Source organism: Hyperolius riggenbachi, chromosome 1 (assembly GCF_040937935.1).
Source record: "Hyperolius riggenbachi isolate aHypRig1 chromosome 1, aHypRig1.pri, whole genome shotgun sequence".
NCBI classification, from domain to species: domain Eukaryota; kingdom Metazoa; phylum Chordata; class Amphibia; order Anura; family Hyperoliidae; genus Hyperolius; species Hyperolius riggenbachi.
The window spans coordinates 489,130,559-489,156,909 of NC_090646.1; the positions used below are offsets into that span (position 1 = coordinate 489,130,559).

General features: G+C 44.3%; 1 protein-coding gene across 1 annotated transcript in view; it reads right to left on the minus strand.

Moving 5' to 3' along the window:
• Positions 1-826: 826 nt before the first annotated feature.
• LOC137532146 (solute carrier family 2, facilitated glucose transporter member 11-like) overlaps positions 827-26,351 on the minus strand; it is a 57,634-nt gene continuing 32,109 nt past the window's right edge. Inside the window, exons 6-11 of the mRNA XM_068252385.1 lie at positions 18,763-18,950; positions 15,399-15,509; positions 9,948-10,049; positions 6,539-6,614; positions 3,357-3,484; positions 827-1,189 (exon numbers count right to left, since the gene is read on the minus strand). Coding sequence (XP_068108486.1) covers positions 989-1,189; positions 3,357-3,484; positions 6,539-6,614; positions 9,948-10,049; positions 15,399-15,509; positions 18,763-18,950 — 806 coding nt within the window. The 3' untranslated portion in view covers positions 827-988. The remainder of the gene's footprint in view (positions 1,190-3,356; positions 3,485-6,538; positions 6,615-9,947; positions 10,050-15,398; positions 15,510-18,762; positions 18,951-26,351) is intronic.

Below are 26,351 nucleotides of genomic sequence, written 5' to 3' on the forward strand. Positions count from 1 at the left end.
GACAATAGCATTAAACCTACTTTTTTAGCTTTTTAAAACAGAAAATAAAACTGGGAGGTTCTAAAAAAAATGAATATATTTTTTCAGGAGTAGGATGGATGAAATTGTTTATCTTTTCAGGTTTTCAACTTGGATTTTCCATAATGTTCATGTATGTGTTAAAACGTTTGTACAGTATTTAGTTTAAATTGCTGTTGCCACTTTGCGATAGATAAGTGACTAGTGGGTTGCAGTTTGGGCCTCCAAAAAGTTCGCCACCACTGTCCTAATCTAATGTACGATTGGCCCCACCCATGGCCACGCCCACTCACTGCATGACCACGCCCATTTTTACCTAGTGTCCCCCAGGTGCCACCGATCTCCAAGGACCCTAGGAACGCCCCTGTCTTCAAATAAGTAATGTGCGGTATTTAGGCAGTGTGCCCCTTGAAACCCCAAATGTAGATAGACAAAATCCCTCCCCCACATCTACAAATATAATTTAGCAGAATCCCTTCAAATCCTCAACAATAATTAGACAGAGATCCCCATCCCCCAACCCAAAAATAATTAAGAAGAGTCCCCCCCTCCTAAATCCTTGCAGAGTCCCCAACAAATTCCTGATGTCAGTGGGCACCTGGAAATAAAAATAAAGCAGTACAGTACTGCAGACGGGTTGAGGAACAGCTGCTATAAATGTTTCATGATAGTCAATCCATTGATTTCACACGTCACATGTCACTTCAAGTACCCTTTAAGATGCGTAAACAATGCACACTTTTTCATCGAATATAAGTAAAGATATCCTGAAGCAATGTTTCAGAGATAATTTGCACCCTATATTTAGACCTTTAACCTTGCTCAATGTCTATTTTTCCACACATCTTTGTCTGTACTGCACCAGGATTCATTCTGTGACAAGCTCTGCTTTGTTTGCTGTCCACATACTCTTGATCTTCTCTTGTATGATTATGGCCCATCTGGCCACGGCTCCTGCTCACCTTGCTGCTCACAGTCTGGTGCTGAAGACACTCTCAGGGCTGGCACTCTTCCTCAGCTTGAGCTGCCCTCTGAAATTGAGCTGGTTGAACTCCTGTGTGATTTCAGATATGGTTTTTCCCTTCGTTTCCGGAACAAAGAAATATATGAAGGTTGCCGAAAGCAATGTCACTATTAAGAAGAGCAGGAAGCAGAAATGTTGGAGACTTTCCTGTAAAAGAAAACCAAGAAACCAAGGAGTTTAGAAAAAATAAATATCAAGAATTAAAAGAGATTTTATTTTGTAAAAAGAGTTTTAAAGGACTCCCGAGCAGGGGCGTAACTAGACTTAATAGGGCCCCCCTGTAAAAATGATAGCATAGGGCCCCCTTGGTCCCCAGGAGGGTCACGTAATTGGGAGCCAGAGAATGGCAACAGGGAGTGTTCTGCTGTGACGCAGCGTCTAGAACCAGGAAAAGAAATTAGACGTTCCCGCTACTTGCTGCTCTGCATGGCAGAAGGAGGTGGCAGGGACGTTTTTTTGTGAGTGAAAGGGGAGGTTACTTATCTAATTGGCTGTACTTGCGCTTGGGGAGAGTGTGGAGGAAGGGCTCCCAAAGCCTCTGGGCCCTCCTGCAATGGCAGGGGTCGCAGGGGTAATTCCTACGCCCATGCTCCCGAGGTGAAGCAATAAATCTCTCTTTACTTAGTCCTTTGGGTCTCTCGCCTCAGCTCTGGCCCTCCCTGGTGTCCTGCTGGCTGCATGTAAATATCGCTGACACATCGCTAGGTGGGCGCTCCTGCACACACGTTAGCTCCAGCATGCGAACGTGCCCACTTCAACGAACGAATAATGTGTAGGTGCAGTATGCACTCAGTGATGCGGACGTGTGCGGGCACTTGAGCGGCCGCAGGAGTGCCGACCCACCGATGGGTGGGCGATACTTACAGGTGGCCAGCAGGACAACAGGGAGGACAAGTGCTGCGGCTAGAGACCCAAAGCACTTCTAAGGACTGGAAGAAGCCCCGGGTAAGTAAAGAGAAATGTATTGCTTTGCCTCAGGAGTCCTTTAAGAACCAAAGAGAAGAAAAATCAACTAGAAGAAAAGAGGATGAAAGACATTGGCAAAAAAAATATGAGAAGTAGAAATACAGAGGAAGGAGAGAAAATAAGGGTGAGCGCAAACGGAATATAATATACTGGAATGTAAGGAGAGGCAGAGGAAAACCACGAGTATAAATATAATTGTAATGTACAATTGTAGCCGCTATAAGCTGTTGGCATGGTCTGAAGCAAGCGGATCATTATTATTATTTATTGTATTTATAAAGCACCAACATATTACGCAGCGCTGCACGATAGATAAAAGGGTTAACATATAAGGTAGGACAAACAAGGAGCTCACAACAAAACAAGATCATGCAAGTGTCTTTGATAACAGTAGTTCCGTGTCATTGGTCAAGACAGAGACTATTCCAGTCCACAAGAGGGGTGTCAGACAGTGAGATTGCATAATCAAGCTGGAAACACTAAGGGGGGATGGGGGGGGGGGGGGGGGGGAGTCCCTGCTAGAGGCTTACAAATCATCTCAAATTATGAAAGTACTCCATCATACACATGGGGCTTGATTCACTAACTGGCGCTAAGTGTTAGGAGTGAAAAGCCACTTGGTGCCCCAAAAGTAGCTTTGCACGCACAAACAGCCGCGGAAAGCTACATCACGGACAGCAGCATGCACAGCGCCGGAAATAGTGCGCAATGCGATGATAACGTCGCACCTACTGCCCTGTCAACGTCGCAACTGGTGCGCCAAAAAGGGTGCATCGGGTGCCCCCAAAGTGGTGCATCAAAGTGCCGCTTCGTGGGCACCCGATGCGTCATTTTCGGCGCACCGGGTGCAACGTTTATAGGGCAGCGGGTGCGACGTTATCGTCGCACCGCGCACTATTACCGCCGCACCGTGCTGCGCGTGCTGTGCATGCTGCTGTGTGCGATGTTTGGCCGCAAACCACCTAACTCTGTGGTTTGTACCCACTAGCTATTAAGGCTCACTAACCGGCTTAGCGCCGGTTAGTGAATCAAGCTAATGGTGTCCTTTGTCTCTCAGTCTGAGGGTCCTTCTCATCTATGAGTGAGAACCATATCTTATGTTTTGGCACTGAGAGCTCATCACTGTAATTTTTTGGAGAGACCTCTTGGTATTAAAAAGAATCACACCTAATGCTGTAATTAATAAACCCATCCCTGGTGCTATTCCTCGACTTATATTTAACCTGAAACAAACTCATCTAACCTCACAATGAATTAAAGAGGAAATTCTGTCCAAATGTTTCTTCTTTAATTCATGATAGTATGTGGAATTGCTAAAGAATTCATGGCAGTTACTGGACACACTTACCACAACATATGGGAAAATCATCCCTAGGATGTATAGTCCAATCCAGCTGAATGCTCCAGAGATCACAAAGGCTGGAACTCGAGGAGCTTGTGCAAACATTTCTACAAGGGTTGACAGAGTGGCCCCAGCTAAAAATGAAAGGAGTCAATGTAAGAAAATCAGGAATTTTAATAATGTGCTACATGCCAACCAATATCTTAAAGAGACTGTACTCTAATATTCTTACACTAAAAAGCATACCATTCTATTCCTTATTTTCTCCTGTGCCCCTCTTTTCTGCCACTCTCTGCTGCAATCCTGGCTTGTAATTAACAGTTTTAGGCAGTGTTTACAAACAAACTAATCAGCTTGTGATAGACTCACATAAACAGAGTGTGTGAGTCATACAGAATGTGCAGGGGGCCTGCAGAGGGTGTGTATCGCTTCTATCCAATCACAAGCAGCTCTGCACATTCCACACATTCAAGCCTTAGCCCGACAGACACGACAGAGGAAAGGAGATAAGATTTATTACAGAGACAGTGCAATTAGGAAAGGCTGCAGTAAGCCAGACCACATTAGAACAGGCATTGAAACTTATAGGATAGAAGAACTAAGGCTGAAAATTTTGTTACAGAGTCTCTTTAAGCAAAGAGAGGGACAGCAAAAAAAGAATATTGGCCATGGTTTTTGAAAAAGGATGTAAATTAGTCCTGGGGATGGATGAATCTCATCGATCTATTGCAAAACAATTGTAGCCTGATGCTTCTGATGGGGCTCTGGGATAGGTATACTGGCGTTTCTAGCATGCAAGGACTGAATGGACAGCCACAGCAGTGCTGGAGGACCCGAGTGCATGGCGGCAGGTATGTAGCAGCCTAGTGAGAACAAACATAGTTACATAGTTATTTTAGTTGAAAAAAGACATACGTCCATCGAGTTCAACCAGAGAACAAAGTACAACACCACCCTGCTCCCTCACATATCCCTGGTGATCCAGAGGAAGGTGAAAAACCCTTATAAGGCATGGCCCAATTATCCCCAATAGGGAAAAAAATTCCTTCCCGACTCCAGATGGCAATCAGATAAAATCCCTGGATCAACATCATTAGGCATTACCTAGTAATTGTAGCCATGGATGTGAGTGGATTGATGTGAGTGGATTCTATTGCTTTGTATATGATCTATTTGCATCCATTTGGATCCTTTCCATTTCGTTCTGCTAAACGAAATGTTTTTATTGCCAATGTGAACCCAGCCTTAGTATACTGTACTCTCTAAAGTATGCAGAATATGTCAGGATCTGATTCAAATACCCCAAGTACAGATGGACCAATAGGTCCTGGTTAATAATAATATTAAATATGTGAAGGAGAAGGCTGGTGTTGTACTTTGTTTTCTAGTTGAACTTTTCAACCCAAATAACTACAGTATGTAACTATGAAGTTATATATAGGTATGTCCCTTTTAGCCCTCATAAAATGCTAATTTTCATATGGGCATATAGGGCTTTTGGGGACAACCAGCTTTTCAATGTTTTCAGAGATACTAAGATGAGTTTTGAGTCAGATGATCTAATCACTTCACAACTGAGGGGTTTTACCCCTTCAGCATCCAAGCAATTTTCACCTTTCAGCTCTTCTTCCATTCATTTGCCAATAACTTTATCTCTACTTATCAGAATGAAATGTGTTAAATGGGTTGTTTTTTTATCACTAATTAGGCTTACATTGGGTGGTACGTTATGCCAAGAATTATTTTATTCTAAATGTTTTTTAATGGAAAAATAAGAAAAAAATGGAAAAAAAATCCTTATTGTTCAGTTTTGGGCCATTATAATTTTTAAATAATGCATGCTACCGTAATTAAAACCCACGTAATTTATTTGCCCATTTTTACCGGTTATTACACCATTTAAATGATGTCCCTAACACAATGTCTGGCGCCAATATTTTATTAGGAAATAAAGATGCGTTTTTTTCAGTTTTGCATCCATCACTAATAAAAAGCCCATAATTTATAAACGAACAGTATTATACCATCTTGATATACATATTAAAAAGTTCAGTCCCTAAGAAAACTATTTATGTATTTTTTATAATTGTAATTTATTTTATTTTTATTTTTTTACAAAAAAAAATAAATGTTGGTAACTATTGGGGAGTGTGGGAGGTAAGGCAAGGGGTTAATTTAAAATGTAAAATCAGGTCTTTGCATTAAAAAAATGCTTTTAGATGTAGTTTTACTATTTGGCCAAAAGATGGCCTCAGTCTTTTTTATGCGTCCTGTAAGCGAAATATGTATGCTTACAGGAAGTGTACTGAGGATGGGAAACTTTTATTTATTCGAATGATCGTGCAGCTTCTCATAAAAGGCGCCGATCATTGCTACGGGGACTTAGATCAATGATTAGGAATTGCTTTCCCATTCATTGATCTCCTGGCGGGCAGATGGCAACATGAACGAGTGCACAAATAAGCGGGAGCGCTTACAGCAGTGGTAGCAGCGGGAGTACGTATATTTACTCCCCTGGGCTGTTAATTGAAGTCTGCAGTCTGGACTGGAGTCTGGAGTAGATATACTGTACTGAAGCTGTGAAGTGGCTAAAACTTATACATTTTTTATAAACACATAAAAGATATTTAAGAGAAAACACATATAGCTAGAACAGACAAAAGCTGATATAACCTTCATAGTAATAAGTGTTATATGCAATAATAATAATTAACCATACAATTTTTTGATTGCTTCCCTGTATGGGGGGCTTTTAAATGGATTTCACTCCCAAGTAGTGACCACACAGTATATACACTGAAGTGGGGTCACACTGGGATCAGAGTGTCCGTATGTATTTTAATAGCAATAAATACACAATGGCCGAGATATACTTGATGCCTCGATGCGTTTTGTGAATAAGACAGTTGTATAATTCACTACTTCAGGGGTAGAGTATCATTCCCAGCTTAAAGGCACAAGTACATTGTAGGCTGGTATCCCAAGGATTCAAAAGTAGATCTCATATTTATATATCTCCTATTTCCCAGTAAGTCAGGGAAAACCAGCAGGTTCTGTCGGAGCAGTTGTCTGGCAGAACCACGTGGAATGGATGCTTCAGCGTGCGTCTATATAAATGCACAATAGTTAATAATAAGGAGGCAGGGTTATTAAATTAGCTTAGAATACAGTATGAGTAAAACACTCACCTGGCCCAGAGCCATACAAGAACACGTATGTGAAGGTCAGTGCAACACTACAGTATGGCATCCAGAAATAAGTTTTCTAAAAGACACAAGGAGAAAAAGCAAAAGCAGCAATTAGTGGTGATCGTAATTGCCAATTACAATTACAGGTAGCTACACCATAGTTACAATTAAAATTGTAATCACGGATAGAAATTCAAATTAAGCTACGATTACAGGTTGTAATTATGGCCATAAGTACGGCTACGATCGATGTGCATGTATACGTACATACGTGCATACATACATCATTTACATACTGTACTTACATGCATACCTACATCATTTAATACAGTAGATAGATAGATAGATGTATATAGATATCAACCTATCTAGATCTATATATATCCTATATAATAAACCCCCATGTCTTTGCATCCTCTCCTGTCCCTGTGTCCATGTTTTTGCGCTACTGCACATGTGTGGCACGTGGGCAGACGTTTGAGAGCAGGAGGACGGCTGCAGGGGGAGTGCGGACGTGGATATTTATTTATTTATACTAGCTGATGGCCCAGGTATGTATTTGGCTGGTGTCGGCTCTGCCCACTTTCTCTAACCCTGACACACAATTACTCAATGACCTTGCTTGTGAGCTTTGCGGTCTTTGGCATCAATAATTTGCATTGAAATGAAACAAATCTGATTGGCTTTGGCTCCACCCCCTTTTCTGAATTTGAACCCCAGTCACCCAATTACCAACTGCACCAGGTTTGAGGCTTGTGTCATTAACATTGCAAGAATGGCAGCAATTAAATGTTCCCCTTGAATATCAATAGGTGAATTTTGATTGGCTTTTGTAGGCTCCACCCACTTTTCTGAATATTAATTACAGGCACCCAGTGACTAACTGTGTAAAGTTTGAGAACCCTACTATAAACAGTGTAAGAATGGCTGCAGTTTACATTTTCCCAGTGAAATTTGTATTTGTCTCCGCCCACTTTTTGGTTATGGGGATAAAAAGTATCCTATATGTTATTCCAGGTAATGTACTATGTGTGTGCCAAATTTCATTTAAATCCATTCAGCCATTGTTGCGTGATTGAGTAACAAACATCCAAACTTTCGCATTTATAATATTGTGAGTGATATATACACAGCGGACAGCTATATTATATTTATTTTTCTATACATGTCCATAACCATAATTTATGTTTACATATTTACATCATATGTATGGATTATTTTAAAAATGTGTGTACATATATATAAATTTATATACTGTATTTCAAGTTGTCAGGAGCCTCCCAAGTTACTCAGGGCACCTGCTTCATGATCAAGATGAACTCTTCATTTTCTCTCTGGCATGTAACTATGGCAGGAACACAACCGCAATTTGATCACAATGAAGTCTTCTTCTTATTCTTCTCTTTGGCATGCAACGTTGGCAGGAGTGCACCCACTTCTTGATCGCTACAAAGTCTTCTTCTACTCTTTAGTATGTGATGTTGGCTGGAGCCCCCAAGACAAGTTGCTCAGGGCACCTGCTTCTTAATGACAATGAACTCTTCTTCTTCTTCTCTTTGCCATGCAACTTTGGTAGGAACACACCCGCTTTTTGATCACAACAAACTCTTCTTCTCCCTTTTGGCATGTAACATTGGCAGGAGTGCACCCACTTCTTGATCACGATGATTTCTTATTGTTCTCTTTGGCATGTAACTCTGGCAGGAGCCTCCAAGACAAGTTGCTTAGGGCATCATCTTGATCACGATGAACGCTTCTTCTTCTTCTCTTTGCCATGTAACATTGGTAGGAGCACACCCACATCTTGATCATGACAAACTCTTCTTCTTTTTCTTCTTCTTCTCTTTGGCATGTAACATTGGCACTGGAAAACCCACTTCTTGATCACGACATAGTTTTCTTCTTCTCCTTGTCATGTAACATTGGCAGAAGCATACCCGCTTCTTGATTACGATGAAGTCTTCTTCTTCTTTTCTTTGGCATGTAACATTGGCTGCAGCCACTAAGACAAGTTGCTCAGGGAACCTGCTTCTTTTTTTTTCAAAAATATTTTATTGAAGGTTTTTACAAGTTTTTCCATAGTATAAAAGAAAAGAAAGGGATAGAGAACATGTAGCCCCAATCGCAGTGGAGCACCGGTATAAGACATCAGGGGCTTGATTCACAAAGCGGCGCTAAGTCTTAGCACTGCTGTGAATAGCCACTTTGTGCCCCATAAGTAGCTTTGCGAGCACTAATAGCCCGCAAAGCTACATCACGCATAGGACCCCACACAGTCCGCGCAGTGCGGCAGCCTATGGTTAGTGCGCGATGCGACGATAACGTCGCACCCGCTGCCCTTTAAAATGGCACATTGGGTGGCCGCCACTTTGGTGCCACCCGATGCGCCGTTTTCGGGCACGGTGCAACGTTATCGTCGCATCGCGCACTAACCATAGGTTGCCACGCTGCGCGCACTATGTGGCGTCCTATGGGTGCAAACCAGCTAACACTGTGGTTTTCGCCCACTATCCATTAGGGCTCACTAACCGGCTTAGCGCTAGTTAGTGAATCAAGCCCCATGTATGTGACAAAATGGACAGTTATACAAACATCATGCATCATTTTCAAGAAAACAGGTAGTCCAGGTAGCATTGAAAGTCTCAACAGACAAAGAGTCCAGTGCAGTATTCAAAATTCCTGCATCAAAATCGCCCTCCTCCCCAGAAACAAAAACAAACCCGAAGATAACAGAACAACCTTCCCACCCTCCCTCTCAGTGCTGATTTAAAGAGAAACACAGTAACCGGAGAAGCCTCCCCAAGAGTCCAAAGGAGCAGTTAACCCCCAAATAACTGGGCCAAAGCTAGACAACATCCAAGGTAGCTCCATCAAGACCTCAAAAATGTGTTTCCGTGCCCCCATAGAGCCCCCTATGTCTTCCAGGCAGTACCAAGAAGTCAGGAGAACATTTCCCAACAACAGATTGATTTCAGATGCCAAGAAAGTGGCCAGGATACACTTTTCCATACTTTAAAGAAAGATTTGGTTCCCTTTCCAAAGCCTGCTTCACTTTTAATTTATCCAGCGAAAATAACGTCAGTAATTCCTTTCACAACTGATCCATCTGGGGATGGCGAGGTGCAGGTGAGATCCACATTTGAAAATTGCTACCATGCCAAATTTGCCGCAGTGTGAGTAATCATATAGGGTTATTTGTGCAGCAGTGCTTTGCAGGCTGAAAGCTCCCGAGTGTGAATGAGGACTAAGGAAGAGGATAGTAGTGTAGCAGTCACTTCATCATACGTGCAAAAAGTCTAATAACAGAACAATATACTGTATTATCTGACATACTAAAAAGTCTTACTATTAAAATAAGAAACATCCAATAAGCACTTAGTGAACATTACGTTGGCAAAATTGTTCTCACCTGCAAAGCTAGGGTCATAGTTAGGAGTCCCAGCGTTAAAACCATAAGAAAGTAGCCTCCAAGCATTAACATTTTCCTTCCACACCGATCAATGAGCAAACTCTGATAAAAAAAGGAGAGAATATCTTACACCATTTACAAAATATGCAGTTTACCTTGCTGTTATAAATGGGCTTTGGTGGCAGTATGTTTGAATGGACGGAGGATGCTGGAGTAAAACAAGCAATCCTAATATCCAGACATTCGCTACCTCAATCCATCCCAGAGTATCTAACCTTACCTAACTTAGACCTCAACCTTTTTCCTATGTTGAATATAAACCACCCTTATCTCTCATGCCTAACCCTAAAAGTAGGTCTTCAAACTAACTTTTCCCAGACTAGCCCTAAACTACACCCTTGGGATCCTACCTTGGGATCTATGACTAACCCTAACATTACCCAAAACATCCCCCTAACCCTAACAGTTAAACCTGTCCAAACTTTTTTAGAGTCACAGTTTTATTTTCTGTTCAAAAGCTGAAAACAAATGTTTAATGCTTTATTGTTTAGGCTGAATGATAAAGTTTTTCACACAGCTTGACAGAGTTTAACCACTTGCCGACCGCCCCCAGCCGACGGGCTGCGGCAAAGACTGGGCCCAAACGACCGCAATACGCCCATCGGCGGAGGCGGCGGCAGGCGTGTTTATGCGGCAATTGCGTCATTCGTGATGCGATCAGCCGCCGGCGACTGGCTCCGCCCCCTCGCACTGTAACCCGCCAGCCGTTCGGAAGCGCCGGCGGGTTACTAGCACCCGAATCGCCGCATGTAATATGTATAATAGGCTTTGTAATGTATACAAAGCCTATTATACTGGCTGCCTCCTGCCCTGGTGGTCCCAGTGTCCGAGGGACCACCAGGGCAGGCGGCAGCCACCCTAGTCTGCACCCAAGCACACTGATTTTCCCCCCCCTGCCCCCTGATCACCCACAGCACCCCTCAGACCCCCCCTGCCCACCCCCCAGACCACTGTTAGCACCCAATCACCCCCTAATCACCCATCAATCACTCCCTGTCACTTTCTGTCAACGCTATTTTTTTTTAACCCTAAACTGCCCCCTGCTCCCTCCTCATCACCCCCCACCCCTCAGATTCTCCCCAGACCCCCCCCCCCCCCCTGTGTACTGTATGCATCTATCCCCCCTGATCACCTGCCAATCACCTGTCAATCACCTGTCAATCACCCATCAATCACCCCCTGTCACTGCCACCCATCAATCAGCCCCTAACCTGCCCCTTGCGGGCAATCTGATCACCCACCCACACCAATAGATCGCCCGCAGATCCGACATCAGATCACCTCCCAAGTGCAGTGTTTACATCTGTTCTCTACTCTAAACACCCACTAATTACCTATCAATCATCCATCAATCACCCCCTATCACCACCTGTCACTGTTACCCATCAGATTAGACCCTAATCTGCCCCTTGCGGGCACCAAATCACCCGCCCACATGCTCAGATTGCCCTCAGACCCCCCCTTAACAATTCGCCAGTGCATTATTTACATCCGTTCTTCCCTATAATAACCCACTGATCACCTGTCAACCACCTGTCAATCACCCCCTGTCACTGCCACCCATCAATCACCCCCTGTCACTGCCACCCATCAATTAGCCCCTAACCTGCCCCTTGCGGGCAATCTGATCACCCACCCACACCAATAGATCACCCACAGATCCGATGTCAGATCACCTCCCAAGTGCAGTGTTTACATCTGTTCTCTACCCTAAACACCCACTAATTACCCATCAATCACCCCCTATCACCACCTGTCACTGTTACCCATCAGATTACACCCTAATCTGCCCCTTGCGGGCACCCAATCACCCGCCCACACGCTCAGATTGCCCTCAGACCCCCCCTTATCAATTTGCCAGTGCATTATTTACATCTGTTCTTCCCTGTAATAACCCACTGATCACCTGTCAATCACCTGTCAATCACCTATCAATCACCCATCAATCACCCCCTGTCACTGCCACCCATCAATCACCCCGTCACTGCCACCCATCAATCACCCCCTGTCACTGCCACCCATCAATCAGCCCCTAACCTGCCCCTTGCGGGCAATCTCATCACCCACCCACACCAATAGATCGCCCGCAGATCCGACATCAGATCACCTCCCAAGTGCAGTGTTTACATCTGTTCTCTATCCTAAACACACACTAATTACCCATCAATCACCCCCTGTCACTGCTACCCATCAATCACCCCCTGTCACTGCCACCCATCAATCAGCCCCTAACCTGTCCCTTGCGGGCAATCTGATCACCCACCCACACCATCAGATTGCCCCAGACCTACCCTCAGATAACCTCCAAAGTGCATTGTTTACATCTGTTCTGCCATCTAATCACCCACTGATCACCCATCAATCAGCCCCTGTCACTGATACCCATCAGATTAGACCCCTATCTGCCCCTAGGCACCCAATCACCCGCCCACACCCTCAGAACGCCCTCAGACCCCATCCCTGATCACCTCGCCAGTGCATTGCTTGCATCTATTTCCCCCCTCTAATCACATCTTGAGACACCCATCAATCACTTCCTGTCACCGCCTGTCACCCCCTAGCACACCTACCCATCAGATCAGGTTCTAATTTGCCCCGTGTGGGCTCTTGATCACTCGGCCAAACCCTCGGACCCCCCTCAGACCCCCTTACAATCACCTCCCCAGTGCATTGATTGCATCTATTTTCCCCTCTAACCACCCCCTGAGACACCCATCAATCACCTCCTGTCACCCCCTAGCACTCCTATACATCAGATCAGGCCCAATACAACCTGTCATCTAAGAGGCCACCCTGCTTATGACCGGTTCCACAAAATTTGCCCCCTCATAGACCACCTGTAATCAAAATTTGCAGATGCTTATACCCCTGAACAGTCATTTTGAGAAATTTGGTTTCCAGACTACTCACGGTTTTGGGCCCGTAAAATGCCAGGGCAGTATAGGAACCCCACAAGTGACCCCATTTTAGAAAAAAGACACCCCAAGGTATTCTGTTAGGTGTATGACGAGTTCATAGAAGATTTTATTTTTTGTCAACAGTTAGCGGAAATTGATTTTTATTGTTTTTTTCACAAAGTGTCATTTTTCACTAACTTGTGACAAAAAATAAAATCTTCTATGAACTCACCATACACCTAACAGAATACCTTGGGGTGTCTTCTTTCTAAAATGGGGTCACTTGTGGGGTTCCTATACTGCCCTGGCATTTTAGGGGCCCTAAACCGTGAGGAGTAGTCTAGAATCCAAATGCCTCATAATGATCTGTGAATAGGACGTTAGGCCCCTTAGCGCACCTAGATTGCAAAAAATGTCACACATGTGGTATCGCCGTACTCAGAAGAAGTAGTATAATGTGTTTTGGGGTGTATTTTTATACATACCCATGCTGCGTGGGAGAAATCTCTCTGTAAATGGACAATTGTGTGTAAAAAAAATCAAACAATTGTCATTTACAGAGATATTTCTCCCACCCAGCATCTGTATGTGTAAAAATACACCACAAAACACATTATACTACTTCTCCTGAGTACGGCGGTACCACATGTGTGGCACTTTTTTGCACCCTAACTGCGCTAAGGGGCCCAAAGTCCAATGAGTACCTTTAGGATTTCACAGGTCATTTTGCGACATTTGGTTTCAAGACTACTCCTCACGGTTTAGGGCCCCTAAAATGCCAGGGCAGTATAGGAACCCTATACTGTATAGGTACTCCTAACGGAATACCTTGGGGTGTCTTCTTTCTAAAATGGGGTCATTTGTGGGGTTCCTATACTGCCCTGGCATTTTAGGGGCCCTAAACCGTGAGGAGTAGTCTTGAAACCAAATGTCGCAAAATGACCTGTGAAATCCTAAAGGTACTCATTGGACTTTGGGCCCCTTAGCGCAGTTAGGGTTTAAAAAAGTGCCACACATGTGGTATCGCCGTACTCAGGAGTAGTATAATGTGTTTTGGGGTGTATTTTTACACATACCCATGCTGAGTGGGAGAAATATCTCTGTGAATAGACAATTGTGTGTAAAAAAAAATAAAAAATTGTCATTTACAGAGATATTTCTCCCACCCAGCATGGGTATGTGTAAAAATACACCCCAAAACACATTATACTACTTCTCCTGAGTATGGCAATACCACAAGTGTGGCACTTTTTTGCAGCCTAACTGCGCTAAGGGGCCCAAAGTCCAATGAGCATCTTTAGGCTTTACAGGGGTGCCTACAATTAGGCCCCGAAAAATGCCAGGACAGTGAACACACCCCACAAATGACCCCATCTTGGAAAGTAGACACTTCAAGGTATTCAGAGAGGAGCATAGTGAGTCCGTGGCAGATTTAATTTTTTTTTTGTCGCAAGTTAGAAGAAATGGAAACTTTTTTTTTTGTCACAAAGTGTCATTTTCCGCTAACTTGTGACAAAAAATAAAATCTTCTATGAACTCACCATGCCTCTCACTGAATACTTTGGGGTGTCTTCTTTCCAAAATGGAGTCATTTGGGGGGTATTTATACTATCCTGGAATTTTAGCACCTCATGAAACATGACAGGTGGTTAGAAAAGGCAGAGATGCTTTAAAATGGGAAAATTCACTTTTGACACCATAGTTTGTAAACGCTATAACTTTTACCCAATCCAATAAATATACACTGAATGAGTTTTTTTTAATCAAAGACATGTAGCAGAAAAACTTTCGCGCTCAAATGTATAGGAAATTTTACTTTATTTGAAAAATGTCAGCACAGAAAGTTAAAAAAGTCATTTTTTTGACAAAATTCATGTCTTTTTTGATGAATATAATAAAAAGTAAAACTCGCAGCAGCAATCAAATAGCACCAAAAGAAAGCTGTATTAGTGACAATTCATTTAGGTGGTAGGTTGTATGACCGAGCAATAAACCGTGAAAGCTGCAGTGGTCTGAATGGAAAAAAAGGCTCTGGTCCTTAAGGGGCGAAAAGACTGTGGTCCTCAAGTGGTTAAAAGCCACAATGAATGAGCTATTGACCTTTTTATCTACCAAAAGCTGTTCTCTTCCAGGAAATAGTTGTATGCCTGTAATTCCTTATTAGTGAGGTTACGCTACAGTCTGACTAGATCCCGACCAGAGAAAAACTTTCACTTGCATATCTAAATATTTAAAGCTCACCTGAAGAGAGAGGAATATGGAGGCTGCCATATTTATTTCCTTTTAAGCCTTACCAGTTGCCTGGCTGTTCTGTTGATCCTCTGCCTCTAATACTTTTAACCATAAAAAAGGCCATTCCCAATCATGTAATGTCATCTGCAAGTCAATTGCGGGACAGCCTACTACCTGTTACTGACTTTATAAGTATAGTCACACCTTCCAGCAGTGTGTTAAAATCCTTTATAATCAGTTGTGTTTTCAGCAAGAAACTTACACAGATTATTGCAGAAACAAACTCGAAACTCCCCACTCCTACGGAAACATATGCAATCTTGTCCTCAGGGAAGCCAGCCGTATGAAACACATCATATGAGTAGAAATATATCTGTTTATAATAGAAAGTAATACTAAATTACAAAGGTGAAAAAGTTGTATATCAAGTACACATTGGGCTTGATTCACAAAGTGGTGCTAACTGTTAGCATGCTTGTGAATAGCCCTCTATCACGGCTAAACTCAGTTAGGTCGTTATAAACTCAACTCGTGTGCAAAGTCCCGCGCACAAAACGACGCACCACGGAAACGGCACACCCGATGCACCTAGACCTTATTGCCGCATCGGGTGCGCCGTTTTCGTTTTGCGCGCAGGACTAAGTGCGCGAGTTGATTTTCAAAACGGTGCTAACCTAGTTAGCACCCTACTTAACATGCCCAAAGTCTTTAGGCGTGCTAACTAGGTTAGCACCGCTTTGTGAATCAAGCCCCTTGAAACATATACATATATTGAAGCACACCATAATTGTGAATGGATACTTTCCAAACATTCCCGTATGCTTTTAATTATGTAGAAGAATATGTTACATAGTAATTTGGGTTGAAAAAAAAGACATACGTCCATCGAGTTCAACCAGAAAATGAAGTACAACACCAGCCTGCTCCCTCACATATCCCTGTTGATCCAGAGGAAGCCAACAAACCCTTATAAGGCATGGTCCAATTAGCCCCAAAAGGGAAAAATATTGCTTCTTGACTCCAGGTGGCAATCAGATAAAATCCCTGGATCAACACTATCGGAAATGACCTAGTAATTATAGCCATGGATGTCTTATGTCTTTGAACGCAAGAAAAGCATCTACCCCCCTTAAATGCAGATGTATGTATATATCTAATCCCCCCTTAAAGAGGAACTTCAGCCTAAACAAACATACCGTAATTAAGTTACATTAGTTATGTTAATTAAAATAGATAGGTAATATAATCTCTTACCCACCTTGTTTTAAAAGAACAGGCAAATGTTTGATTTCATGAGGGCAGCCATCTTTTTGGTTGAAAGGAGGTGACAGGGAGCATGAGACACAGTTCTAACTGTCCTGTGTGCTGATCACCCCTCCCAGTTGTTAGGCAATGTGAATAACAACAAAGGAAATCCCATCATGCTTTGCACCTCATCACGGAAAAAAAGCCCAGGCAGTTTTCTTTGATGGGGCAGAGCTTAAGCTTTTGTGTAGCTAAAAATAAGGCTTATGTAAGAAAAACAAAGTTCTGATGCTGTGAAACTGTTAAAGAAGCACCAAGCCTTTTCAGTGCTGCTGAGTAGATTTTTAGTCTGGAGGTTCACTTTTACAGATGTATGTATATATGTCTTTGCTTTAATTTTATTTATCATTTTTATAATCTCAAAAATTGCTCTAATGAACTGCCTTCAAAAAGTTAATGTTTTCCCTGAGCCCAGCCTAAGTAGCCATGGGGTATGCATACCATATGTTTTAAACCTATATTAGACCTGGTAGCATACTAAAATTAAATAAATACATTAAATCTAGCTGGTTTCTACAGTCCACTAAAATGAACAATAATAGTCAATAACCCACGTTAGGCAGCACGGTGGCATAATGGTTAGGGCTCTCGCTGTGCAGTGCTGGGTCCCCGGTTCGAATCCCAGCAAGGAGTTTATTTGTTCTCCCCGTGTCTGCGTCGGTTTTGCTCTGGGCACTCCAGTTCCCTCCCACACCCGAAAAACATACAGATAAGTTAATAGGCTTCCGGGCCAGGGGTAGAGTCGGGCATGAACGCGGGTGGACCACGTCCACCTGCTTTTTTCAGAGGGTGGACGTCGTCCACCCTAGCATGTGTGGAGTGAGAGAGCGCAATGAAGGGGGAGCGATGGGCACAGGGGTGGAGAAGGGGGGATGTCTCCCCCCCCTTCCCTCACTTTGGGGCTTCCCCTCCCTCGCTCTCCCCTCCAGAACTAAAATTTGTGGGTGGCTGGCAGCGGGCGGGTGTGAAGAGCGAGGGAGGGGGAGCCCCAAGGTGAGGGAAGGGGGGGAAACGTCCCCTCTTCCCCGCCGCTTTGCCCATCGCTCCCCCTTCTCTGAGCTCCCCCCTCCTGCTGGGGGGACACGGTCACGTGACCTCCCCGCTCCCTCTGACTGTGTAATTACCTGAAATCTCCCCTTGCTCTGGAGCCATGATCGCTGTCTGAGTGTACTGATGGGCTCTTTCATCCCCCGCCTTCACAAAAAGTTCTGTGTCTGCACACCCGGCTGTCCAACCTGCCACCTGCTAGGCTACTACTAGCCTATCTGCCGCTAACAATCCAGGGTGGTTACAGACAGTCCGGGTCTCGCTTCCTGCAGCAGAGTGTGTGTACTAGGACACGCTGGGCAGGAGGCTGGGCAGGAGGAAGTGGAGGAGTGTGCAGGGGAAGCTGTAGTTGCCTTCCCAGGCGGGCGGCATGAATAATGCGGCCAAGCGCTTTGAAGTTGTTTACTCTGCGCTGCAAACACTTTTCTGCCCCTAAGTCGCCCTAAACAATGCTGCAATTCTGGCGGCCTAGGCCAGTGCCTAGCTTGCCTTGCCAGAAATCCGGCCCTGGGTAAGTATCTGATTTTTTATCTTCTGGCTCCCACAGCTTAGCTTTAGTTTCACAGTGACTCATATTTTAGCTAAAATATAATGGATTTTCAGAAGGTACACATTTTTGCAAAACATATCTTGAAAATGTATTGACTTCAATGCATTTGGCAGAAAATATCAATGCATTTGGCAAAAAATGTGTTTTATCATGCCCATACATTTTCACAAATATTCTCATGTGTGCTGAAAATGTGACATTTTTATGAATATCAAGGCAAAATGAAAATCGCCATATTTGCTTGTCACTACTTAGTATTCACCGAGTTTGCTTACTCTGAACATACTTCCCCAATTAGTGGATTCTGTGAGTACAATTTCACCATCAATGACCAGTTAACCATGAATAATTATAAAGCTATGTACTCACCTCGTGATGCAGTGAGATGGATCCAGTCTCCCTGACGACGAGCGCACCGCTCTATCTTCTGGCTGACAGGTATGCGCAATGTTACACTACGGGTGCGATGTGACTTCAAACGATCGTGGTACTTTGCGCAGGAGTCATCAGGGATCTACCGGATCCAAACTGCCGTTTCCCTCGCTTAATGATGCACAATTGCCGCAGGGGCAATATCTATTAACATGCTTATGTTAAACGATGTTGCCCGACGTCGGGTAACATCGTCGCAGGTATCGCCTGGTGGGTACTTGCTTAAATGTAATTCACAGAATCTACTGAAAATCTCATCCATTATGCCACAATTTTTTTGACAATACTCAACTGCACTTGCGCCACAGAGTGGAAGGGTGAGAATCAGGACAATCAAAGTGTAGATCTGCCAGCGATGGGAGCGGTCACGCAGCAGCTCCAGCACACTCATACTCCCACCTTTCTTTCTGGCAACTTTCTCTTGCAACATTCCATCAATAACAGCCTGGTGGTCTCTGTCTCCCCACAACTGCTTAAGAGCTGGAGAAGAAAGAGATAAAGAGAACGGCATAAGTCATTATGTGAATAAAACTCTGACACAGTGTAAAGATCAATCCATCATGCTTCATGCATTTCAAGTGGCAGAAAATACACTGCATGTCACCCTGAGCTAATTGTAGATGTGATACCCAATTCTATACACAAGGAACTTCCCCATGGATATGAGTTGATATGACCTATGGAAATCTGCATCTTTGGCTGTCCATTACGCTCCTGCATACTGCACCTTCTACTGCTGAATTTAAGTTGAATTCAGTGCTGGGCCGAAATTACGCATGAGCGTAATTACGCATCGTAATTCAATGTAAATTTACGCGTAAGCGTTACGCGTAACTTACGGTCTTACGCGTAATTATTTACGCATAAGACCGTAAGTGGTATCGTAATTACACTGTCTACCGTAATTGCTAGGCATGCGTAATTTTACGAACACTTACGCGTAATTTTACGCGTAATTACTAACGTAAAATCTCCCATTTTCTAAGAGTAGCCAATCAGTCAACATCCTAAGCAACCAATAGTATCTTCTCCCGCCCTTCAGTATAAGCGTACGTTTTGACGCATACGAATGATATGTACGCAATAACTGTCACATTGACGGCTATTGCGTACATATCGTCCGCATGCGTAAAAAAATACGCATTAATGGGTATTACGGCACTACGCGTAACATCGTAGTGTAAGCGCCTTCATTACGGTATCCTTACGCGTAATTGCGTAAGTTTACGCGTAATTACAGTGATGTACCGTAGATAATTTCCTTCGCCGTAACCGTAATTGCGTAATGCGTAATAGCGTAAAATTACGCGTAATGATCCGTAAGCGTAGATTTTTCCATTATGAGCAGCACTGAGTTGAATTGTCTTGTAGCTAATATGGGCCTAAAGTGGTAAGAGTGCTGTGTACATTGTAGAGCATGTCCCCCAAGCAATGCTTGCATTACTTAGCGTCTTTCCCCTAAAGTAAGACATCCTCTGAATATAAGACCTAGCTAATATTTTGCTTATTCTGTAAATATAAGGCATCCCCTGAAAATAAGACATCCCCAGCCGAGTAGCCGACACATACCGCTAATGGGCTGCCATGTCTGTGAGGTCTGTGGGACACTCTCCATTTATTACAGGCTGCATGCTGTCACTCTGTGCCGCTTATCGCCTCCTTCCCTGTTAGTTTATACAGCCTGTTTCTAATTGGCCGTGATGTCTCGGAGGAGAGATCGTGCTCCATTTTTGGACTAATGGCTGCACTCGCTGCTACTCATTGACCCAATCACGGAGCCATGATCCCGCCTCCCAGTCAGACTGCGTGGACGAGCAGTATAGCAGCTTAAACTTGCCGTATAGCGGCTTCACACAGGCGGCCAGCGTGGGGGACACATCATGCAGTGCCGATCAGGCACTTGTCATATCCTTGCACACAGCAGATTTATCACCTGAGTGCAGGGATGACATGACAGGTGCCTGATCGGCACTGTAACAGTACAATGAGCAGCAGGCAGAAGCGGCCAGCGTGGGGACACAGTGGGATGGATAAAACCTGGTATATAATATTGGAAAAACCACATATAACGACATGAAAAAGCCACAGGAACAACTGACGCGTGTCGGGCTCAGAGTTCGCCCTTAGTCATAGTTATCATAGTTATACATAGTTTTCATAGTTAGTCATACAGTAGTTATGCACTGTGTCTCAGCTAAATGCTGCCACTGGCGGTAAAGCAAGGTTGCAGTTATGGGGCATCACAGTGCTTGTTTTGGGCATCGGTGCTCATCTATCAGATGTCCAGTGCTTGGCTTTTTCAGGTGTTGTCATGGTTGTGATGATGGTCAGTAGTGCTGACTGACATCAATGATTACTGTACAGTTACAAGTGCATGCGGTGCTGTCTCAACCTTATTTAGAGTTTTGAAAGAAGTTATGGTTAGGCATGGGTCTAGGAGGGTCACTGTAAGGTAGGATTTAATGGTTAGGATAAGACAGGTGTTTAAAGTGAACCCGAGGTGAGAATGATGTGGAGGCTGCCATATTTGTTTCCTTTTAAACAATGCCAGTTGCCTGGCAGCCCTGCTGGTCTACATGGCTGCAGAAGTGTCTAAATAACAACAGAAATAGGATCAGCAGGACAGCCATGCAACACTTATTGCTTAAAAGGAAATAAATATGGCAGCCTCCATATAACTCTAACCTCGGGTTCACTTAAATAGGTAATTGGAAGTGCCTGATAGAACAATAATGGTAACTGTATAATACCCATGTTATTCTAATCAGCATCAACCAGAACACACAAATTAAACAGTGCCTTTACAAAAGATACTTGGAGGGTATGAACCAGCATTCAATGCACATTTTAAATAATTGGAGGGCGGTTGAGGGGGCAGTTCGGTCAGGGCAAAGACACACCTTATGCATTCCAACTTTCATTATAACAAAAGCTGGACATGCTCCTTATAAATGCATGAAAACAGCTTAATATCCCTTTTTGCTGCCCACATGTCAGCACTGGAAGTCAGCACAGACAATTTCCAGCCTAGTACTGTGGCCCTTTGCAGGTGTCTTGCTGGGAATACACCATACAATTTTCTTTTAGATTTACCTGCCAGATAGATAAGTTCAACATGTTGGAAATGTATCTACCTTACCATCTATCTGCCTATCAATTAGGCATTGTTCTACTCAGCAGGAGATAAACAGAAGACAATGCACCAGAGATAATGACCATTCTCTACAAAAAATAATCTAATCAGGGCCGGCCTTAGGTTTCACAGCACCCTGAGCAAATCCTGATTTTTGTGCCCCCCACCCCCCCCCCTCATCCTCTTCCCACGTGCATATACACACACGCACGCACGCACGTATACACACACACAGGCCCATATGCAATTCCCCTTTTCTCCTGAGATATCTCCTAGAACAGTGGTTCCCAACCTTTTTGACGTTGTGACACAAATGCTCAGATCTCCGTAACACGTCACGTTTGTATAATAGAAAAAATACTATTAATAACCATGAATAGATGGAAAGAGTGCATTATCCTGAATACACTTAAAAATGAATGCTAGAACCTTTTAGGAATATTAATAAAAACAATCAGTGGGACAGTTAGCCGCCTCCCCCCCATTTAGAATAGGTTGCCAAGCATAGGTGCCCCAATTATAGGAAGTCAGTTCAAGGTCTCCATCCCCCCAATAGGTAGCCAGGCGTAGATGCCTCCAGTATAGGTAGCCAGGCGTAGGTGCCTCCAGTATAGGTGGCCAGGTGTTGGAGCCAGCTATAGGTGCCCTCAGTATAGGAAATCAGGTGTAGGTGCCCTCAGTATAGGCAACCAGCTATAGGCGCCCCCTTGGAAGCTGGCGCCCTGAGCGACCGCTCCGGTCGCTCATATCAAAGGCCGGCTATGACTCTAATTATGCATTCTAACAGAAAATCTAACAGAAAAATCTAACAGAAAATTGTATGCTGTATTCCCAGCATCAGATACAGACCCTGCAGAGGATTTCCATTTCACAAGCAATTTTTGATTTTTTTTTTCTGTATTGTAAATTTACTGTTAAATTATTTAATGTTATTGTTTTTAAATTCAATTAAAAATAACGTAACCAATCGATTTTAAAAGTCTTCAAAAACAATACTAGTAATGTAATAATGTTAACTGTCCTTTTAAAATAGTTTTTGAAATGTAAAAAAAATAAATAACTGAAGTACTTTCTAAATGTTCTGTTTTGTGCAGGTATATACTTCCTTATTTAATTGAAATTATTAAAAATACGGTATGAAAAGAACGCCCTCTGCCCTTTAAAAAAAATGACACCAAGATTGTGTTGGGTTAACTGTAAGATAAGTAGAGAGAGTGTGGAGAGGCACATTTTCCAAGTGGTAATTTCGGGTGCATGACCTGGGATGTTAAGCACCATCCAGAGTAATATCACAGAAGTAAGGAATTGGTCAGCGCACCAGCTTCTTCAATGAGCGAGATTTAATCCATCACATGTCAACACTCATGTTAACAATTGTTTCGGGGCCACAGAGGGTCCCCTTCATCAGAACAGTGCACTGTTCTGATGAAGGGGACCCTCTGTGGCCCCGAAACAATTGTTAACATGAGTGTTGACATGTGATGGATTAAATCTCGCTCATTGAAGAAGCTGGTGTGCTGACCAATTCCTTACTTCTGGGTTAACTGTAAGGGCTGGTGCACACCAGAGCGGGAGGCGTTTTGCAGAAACGCATACTCCCGGGCTGCTGCAGATTTTGGATTGCGGATGCGTTTCTGCCTCAATGTTAAGTATAGGAAAAACGCAAACCGCTCTGAAAAACGGCACTTCAGAGCGGTTTGCCAGGCGTTTTTTGTTACAGTAGCTGTTCAGTAACAGCTTTACTGTAACAATACATGAAATCTACTACACCAAAAACGCTTCACAAAACCGCAAAATGCTAGCTGAAACGCTACAGAAAAAGAAGAAAAAGCGTTTCAAAATCTGCTAGCATTTTGCGGATCTGCTAGTGGTTTTTGGTGTGCACTAGGCCTAAGAGCTAATTGGGGAAATGTCTCCTAGTACCCACAGGTTCAGCTAAAGGAGGGTGTTTGTATTGGAGTCATACATCATACATATTGGACAAATGTTTTATTTCAAACAACTCTGTATTTGAACATATAGGACTTGATTCACTAACCGGGGCTAAGCACCCGCTGCCCTTTAAACGGCGCACCCGGTGAGACGAAAATGTCGCATCGGGTGACACCAAAGCGGTTATCGTTGCATCTCACTGTAATATTAGGCTGCCGCGCTGCGCGCACTGTGTGGGGTCCTGTGCGCGATGTAGCTTTGCAGGCCATTAGTGCCCGCAAACCTACTTATGGGGCACTAAGTGGCTATTCACAGCGGCGCTAAGACTTAGCACTGCTTTGTGAATCAAGCCCTTAGACTTGAACAACACTGTTTCAATGTTTTCAAGGTGTTCATGTTGGTTAAACAACTTACAACAGTTATTATGATATGAGGACAACTTTGTATGTAGACAGTCCTTTATAACTCAAGTGTTTGTAAGTGAGGCCCATCTGAAAAAGCGAAAAAGTGAAAAAAGGCCCAGTACTAAGAGGAAGTTGTACTAGAGAAGTAGTTACAGACTCCAGTGATGGAAGTCCCTCCCCAAAACTTTTCCGCATTTTCTCTTATTATTTAAAGTTTTGAAAAAGTTGATATTCAGAATGTTTCATGGTTATTGGTTAATCCATCACTTTATCCACAGAAAAAAGATTGACACTTTCGCTCCTAGTGTTAATTAGAGATGTCGCGAACCTCCGATTTTCGGTTCGCGAACCTTCGCGGAAGGTTCGGTTCGTGGGAAAAGTTCGCGAACCGCAATAGACTTCAATGGGGATGCGAAAAAATTATGCTGGCCACAAAAGTGATGGAGAAGATGTTTCAAGGGGTCTAACACCTGGAGGGGGGCATGGTGGAGTGGGATACACGCCCAAAGTCCCGGGGAAAAATCTGGATTTGACGCAAAGCAGCGTTTTAAGGGCAGAAATCACATTGAATGCTAAATTGCAGGCCTAAAGTGCTTTCAAACATCTTGCATGGGTATACATCAATCAGGGAGTGTAATTAGAGTTCTGCTTCACACTGACACACCAAACTCACTGTGTAACGCACTGCAAACGGCTGTTTGTGTAGTGACGGCCGTGCTGGACTGGTGCGCACCATGACGAGAGTGCAGGTGATGGTGGCTTTTCAGCCCATATGCTCGCCCGGCTGATGTAGCTGAATGACAGAACAGTGACTGTCCAGCTGATCAAATTTGGTCTGACCACAATGAAGCAACGACCTTATTATCTTTTGTGTCCCACCCCCACCCGAGACACTCAAATAGCCGGCGGTCATTGCTTCATTGTGATACGCAAGCCCCTTCACCGCGGCAAGTTAATGATCACGAAGGGGGATGGGCACATGTACATGCCTTTTGTTTATTTGTTGCAGCCGCCAGCAGTGCAGCCAGAAAAATTAGGCAGGCATGTACACACACCAGAAAAATTAGTGTAGTGGCCGCAGCGGCCTTAAAAATTCAGGAATCCGCCTAGAATCCTGGACCCTGGTGGCGGAGAAGGCAAGCGGCCTGCAGGCAGAGATGCTGTGTGTGGGGACTGACTTAGTCTTCGGTCGTGCAGTAGCCCTCCGTGATCCATTCCTCATTCATTTTGATAAAGGTCAGGTACTGAACACTGTCGTGACTTAGGTGACTTCGCTTCTCAGTAACTATGCCTCCAGCTGCACTGAAGGTCCTTTCTGACAGGACGCTTGCGGCAGGGCAAGAGAGAAGTTGTATGGCAAATTGGGACAGCTCTGGCCACAGGTCAAGCCTGCGCAACCAGTAGTTCAACGGTTCATCGTCGCTTTTCGCAGTGCCTACATCCACACTCAAGGCCAGGTAGTCGGCTACCTGCCGGTCCAGGCGTTGGTGGAGGGTGGATCCGGAAGGACTATGGCGAGGAGTTGGACTAAAGAATGTCCGCATGTCCGACATCACCCTGAGATCGCTGGAGCGTCCTGTCCTTGCCTGCGTGGACTTGGGAGGAGGAGGGTTACTGGGGAGGAGGAGGGTTGCACGACCAGATTCAGCACATGTGCCATACAGGGTATGTGTGTCAGCTTTCCCAAATTCAACGCAGCAATGAGATTGCTGCCGTTGTCACACACCACGTTGCCGATTTCAAGCTTGTGCGGGGTCAGCCATTGCTCCACCTGTTTGTTAAGAGCAGCCAGGAGAGCTGCTGCAGTGTGACTCTCCGCTTTCAGGCAAGACATGTCTAACACTGCGTGACACCGTCGTACCTGGCATGCAGCATAGGCCCTGGGGTGCTGGGGCTGTGTAGCTAGAGAGGAGATTGCGGCAACAGCCAAGGAGGAGGAGGAGGATGATGACAGCGAAGCGGTGGTAGCAGGTGGAGAGGAGGTGGCTGGAGGCCTGCCTGCAAGTCGTGGAGGTGTGACAAGTCAGTCCGCTGCGCAACCACGTACTCCCTGCTTGCTGCCATCGGTCACCAGGTTGACCCAATGGGCTGTGTATGTAATGTAGTGGCCCTGCCCGTTCTTGGCAGACCAGGCATCCGTGGTCAGGTGGACCCTTGACCCAACGCTGTGTGCCAGAGATGACACCACTTGCCTCTCAACTGCACAGTACAGTTTTGGTATGGCCTTTTGTGAAAAATAATTGCGGCCTGGTATCTTCCACTGCGGTGTACCAATGGCCACAAACTTACGGAAAGCCTCCGACTCCACCAGCTTGTATGGTAATAGCTGGCGAGCTAATAGTTCCGCCACGCCAGCTGTCAGACGCCGGGCAAGAGGGTGACTGGCAGACATTTGCTTCTTACGCTCAAATA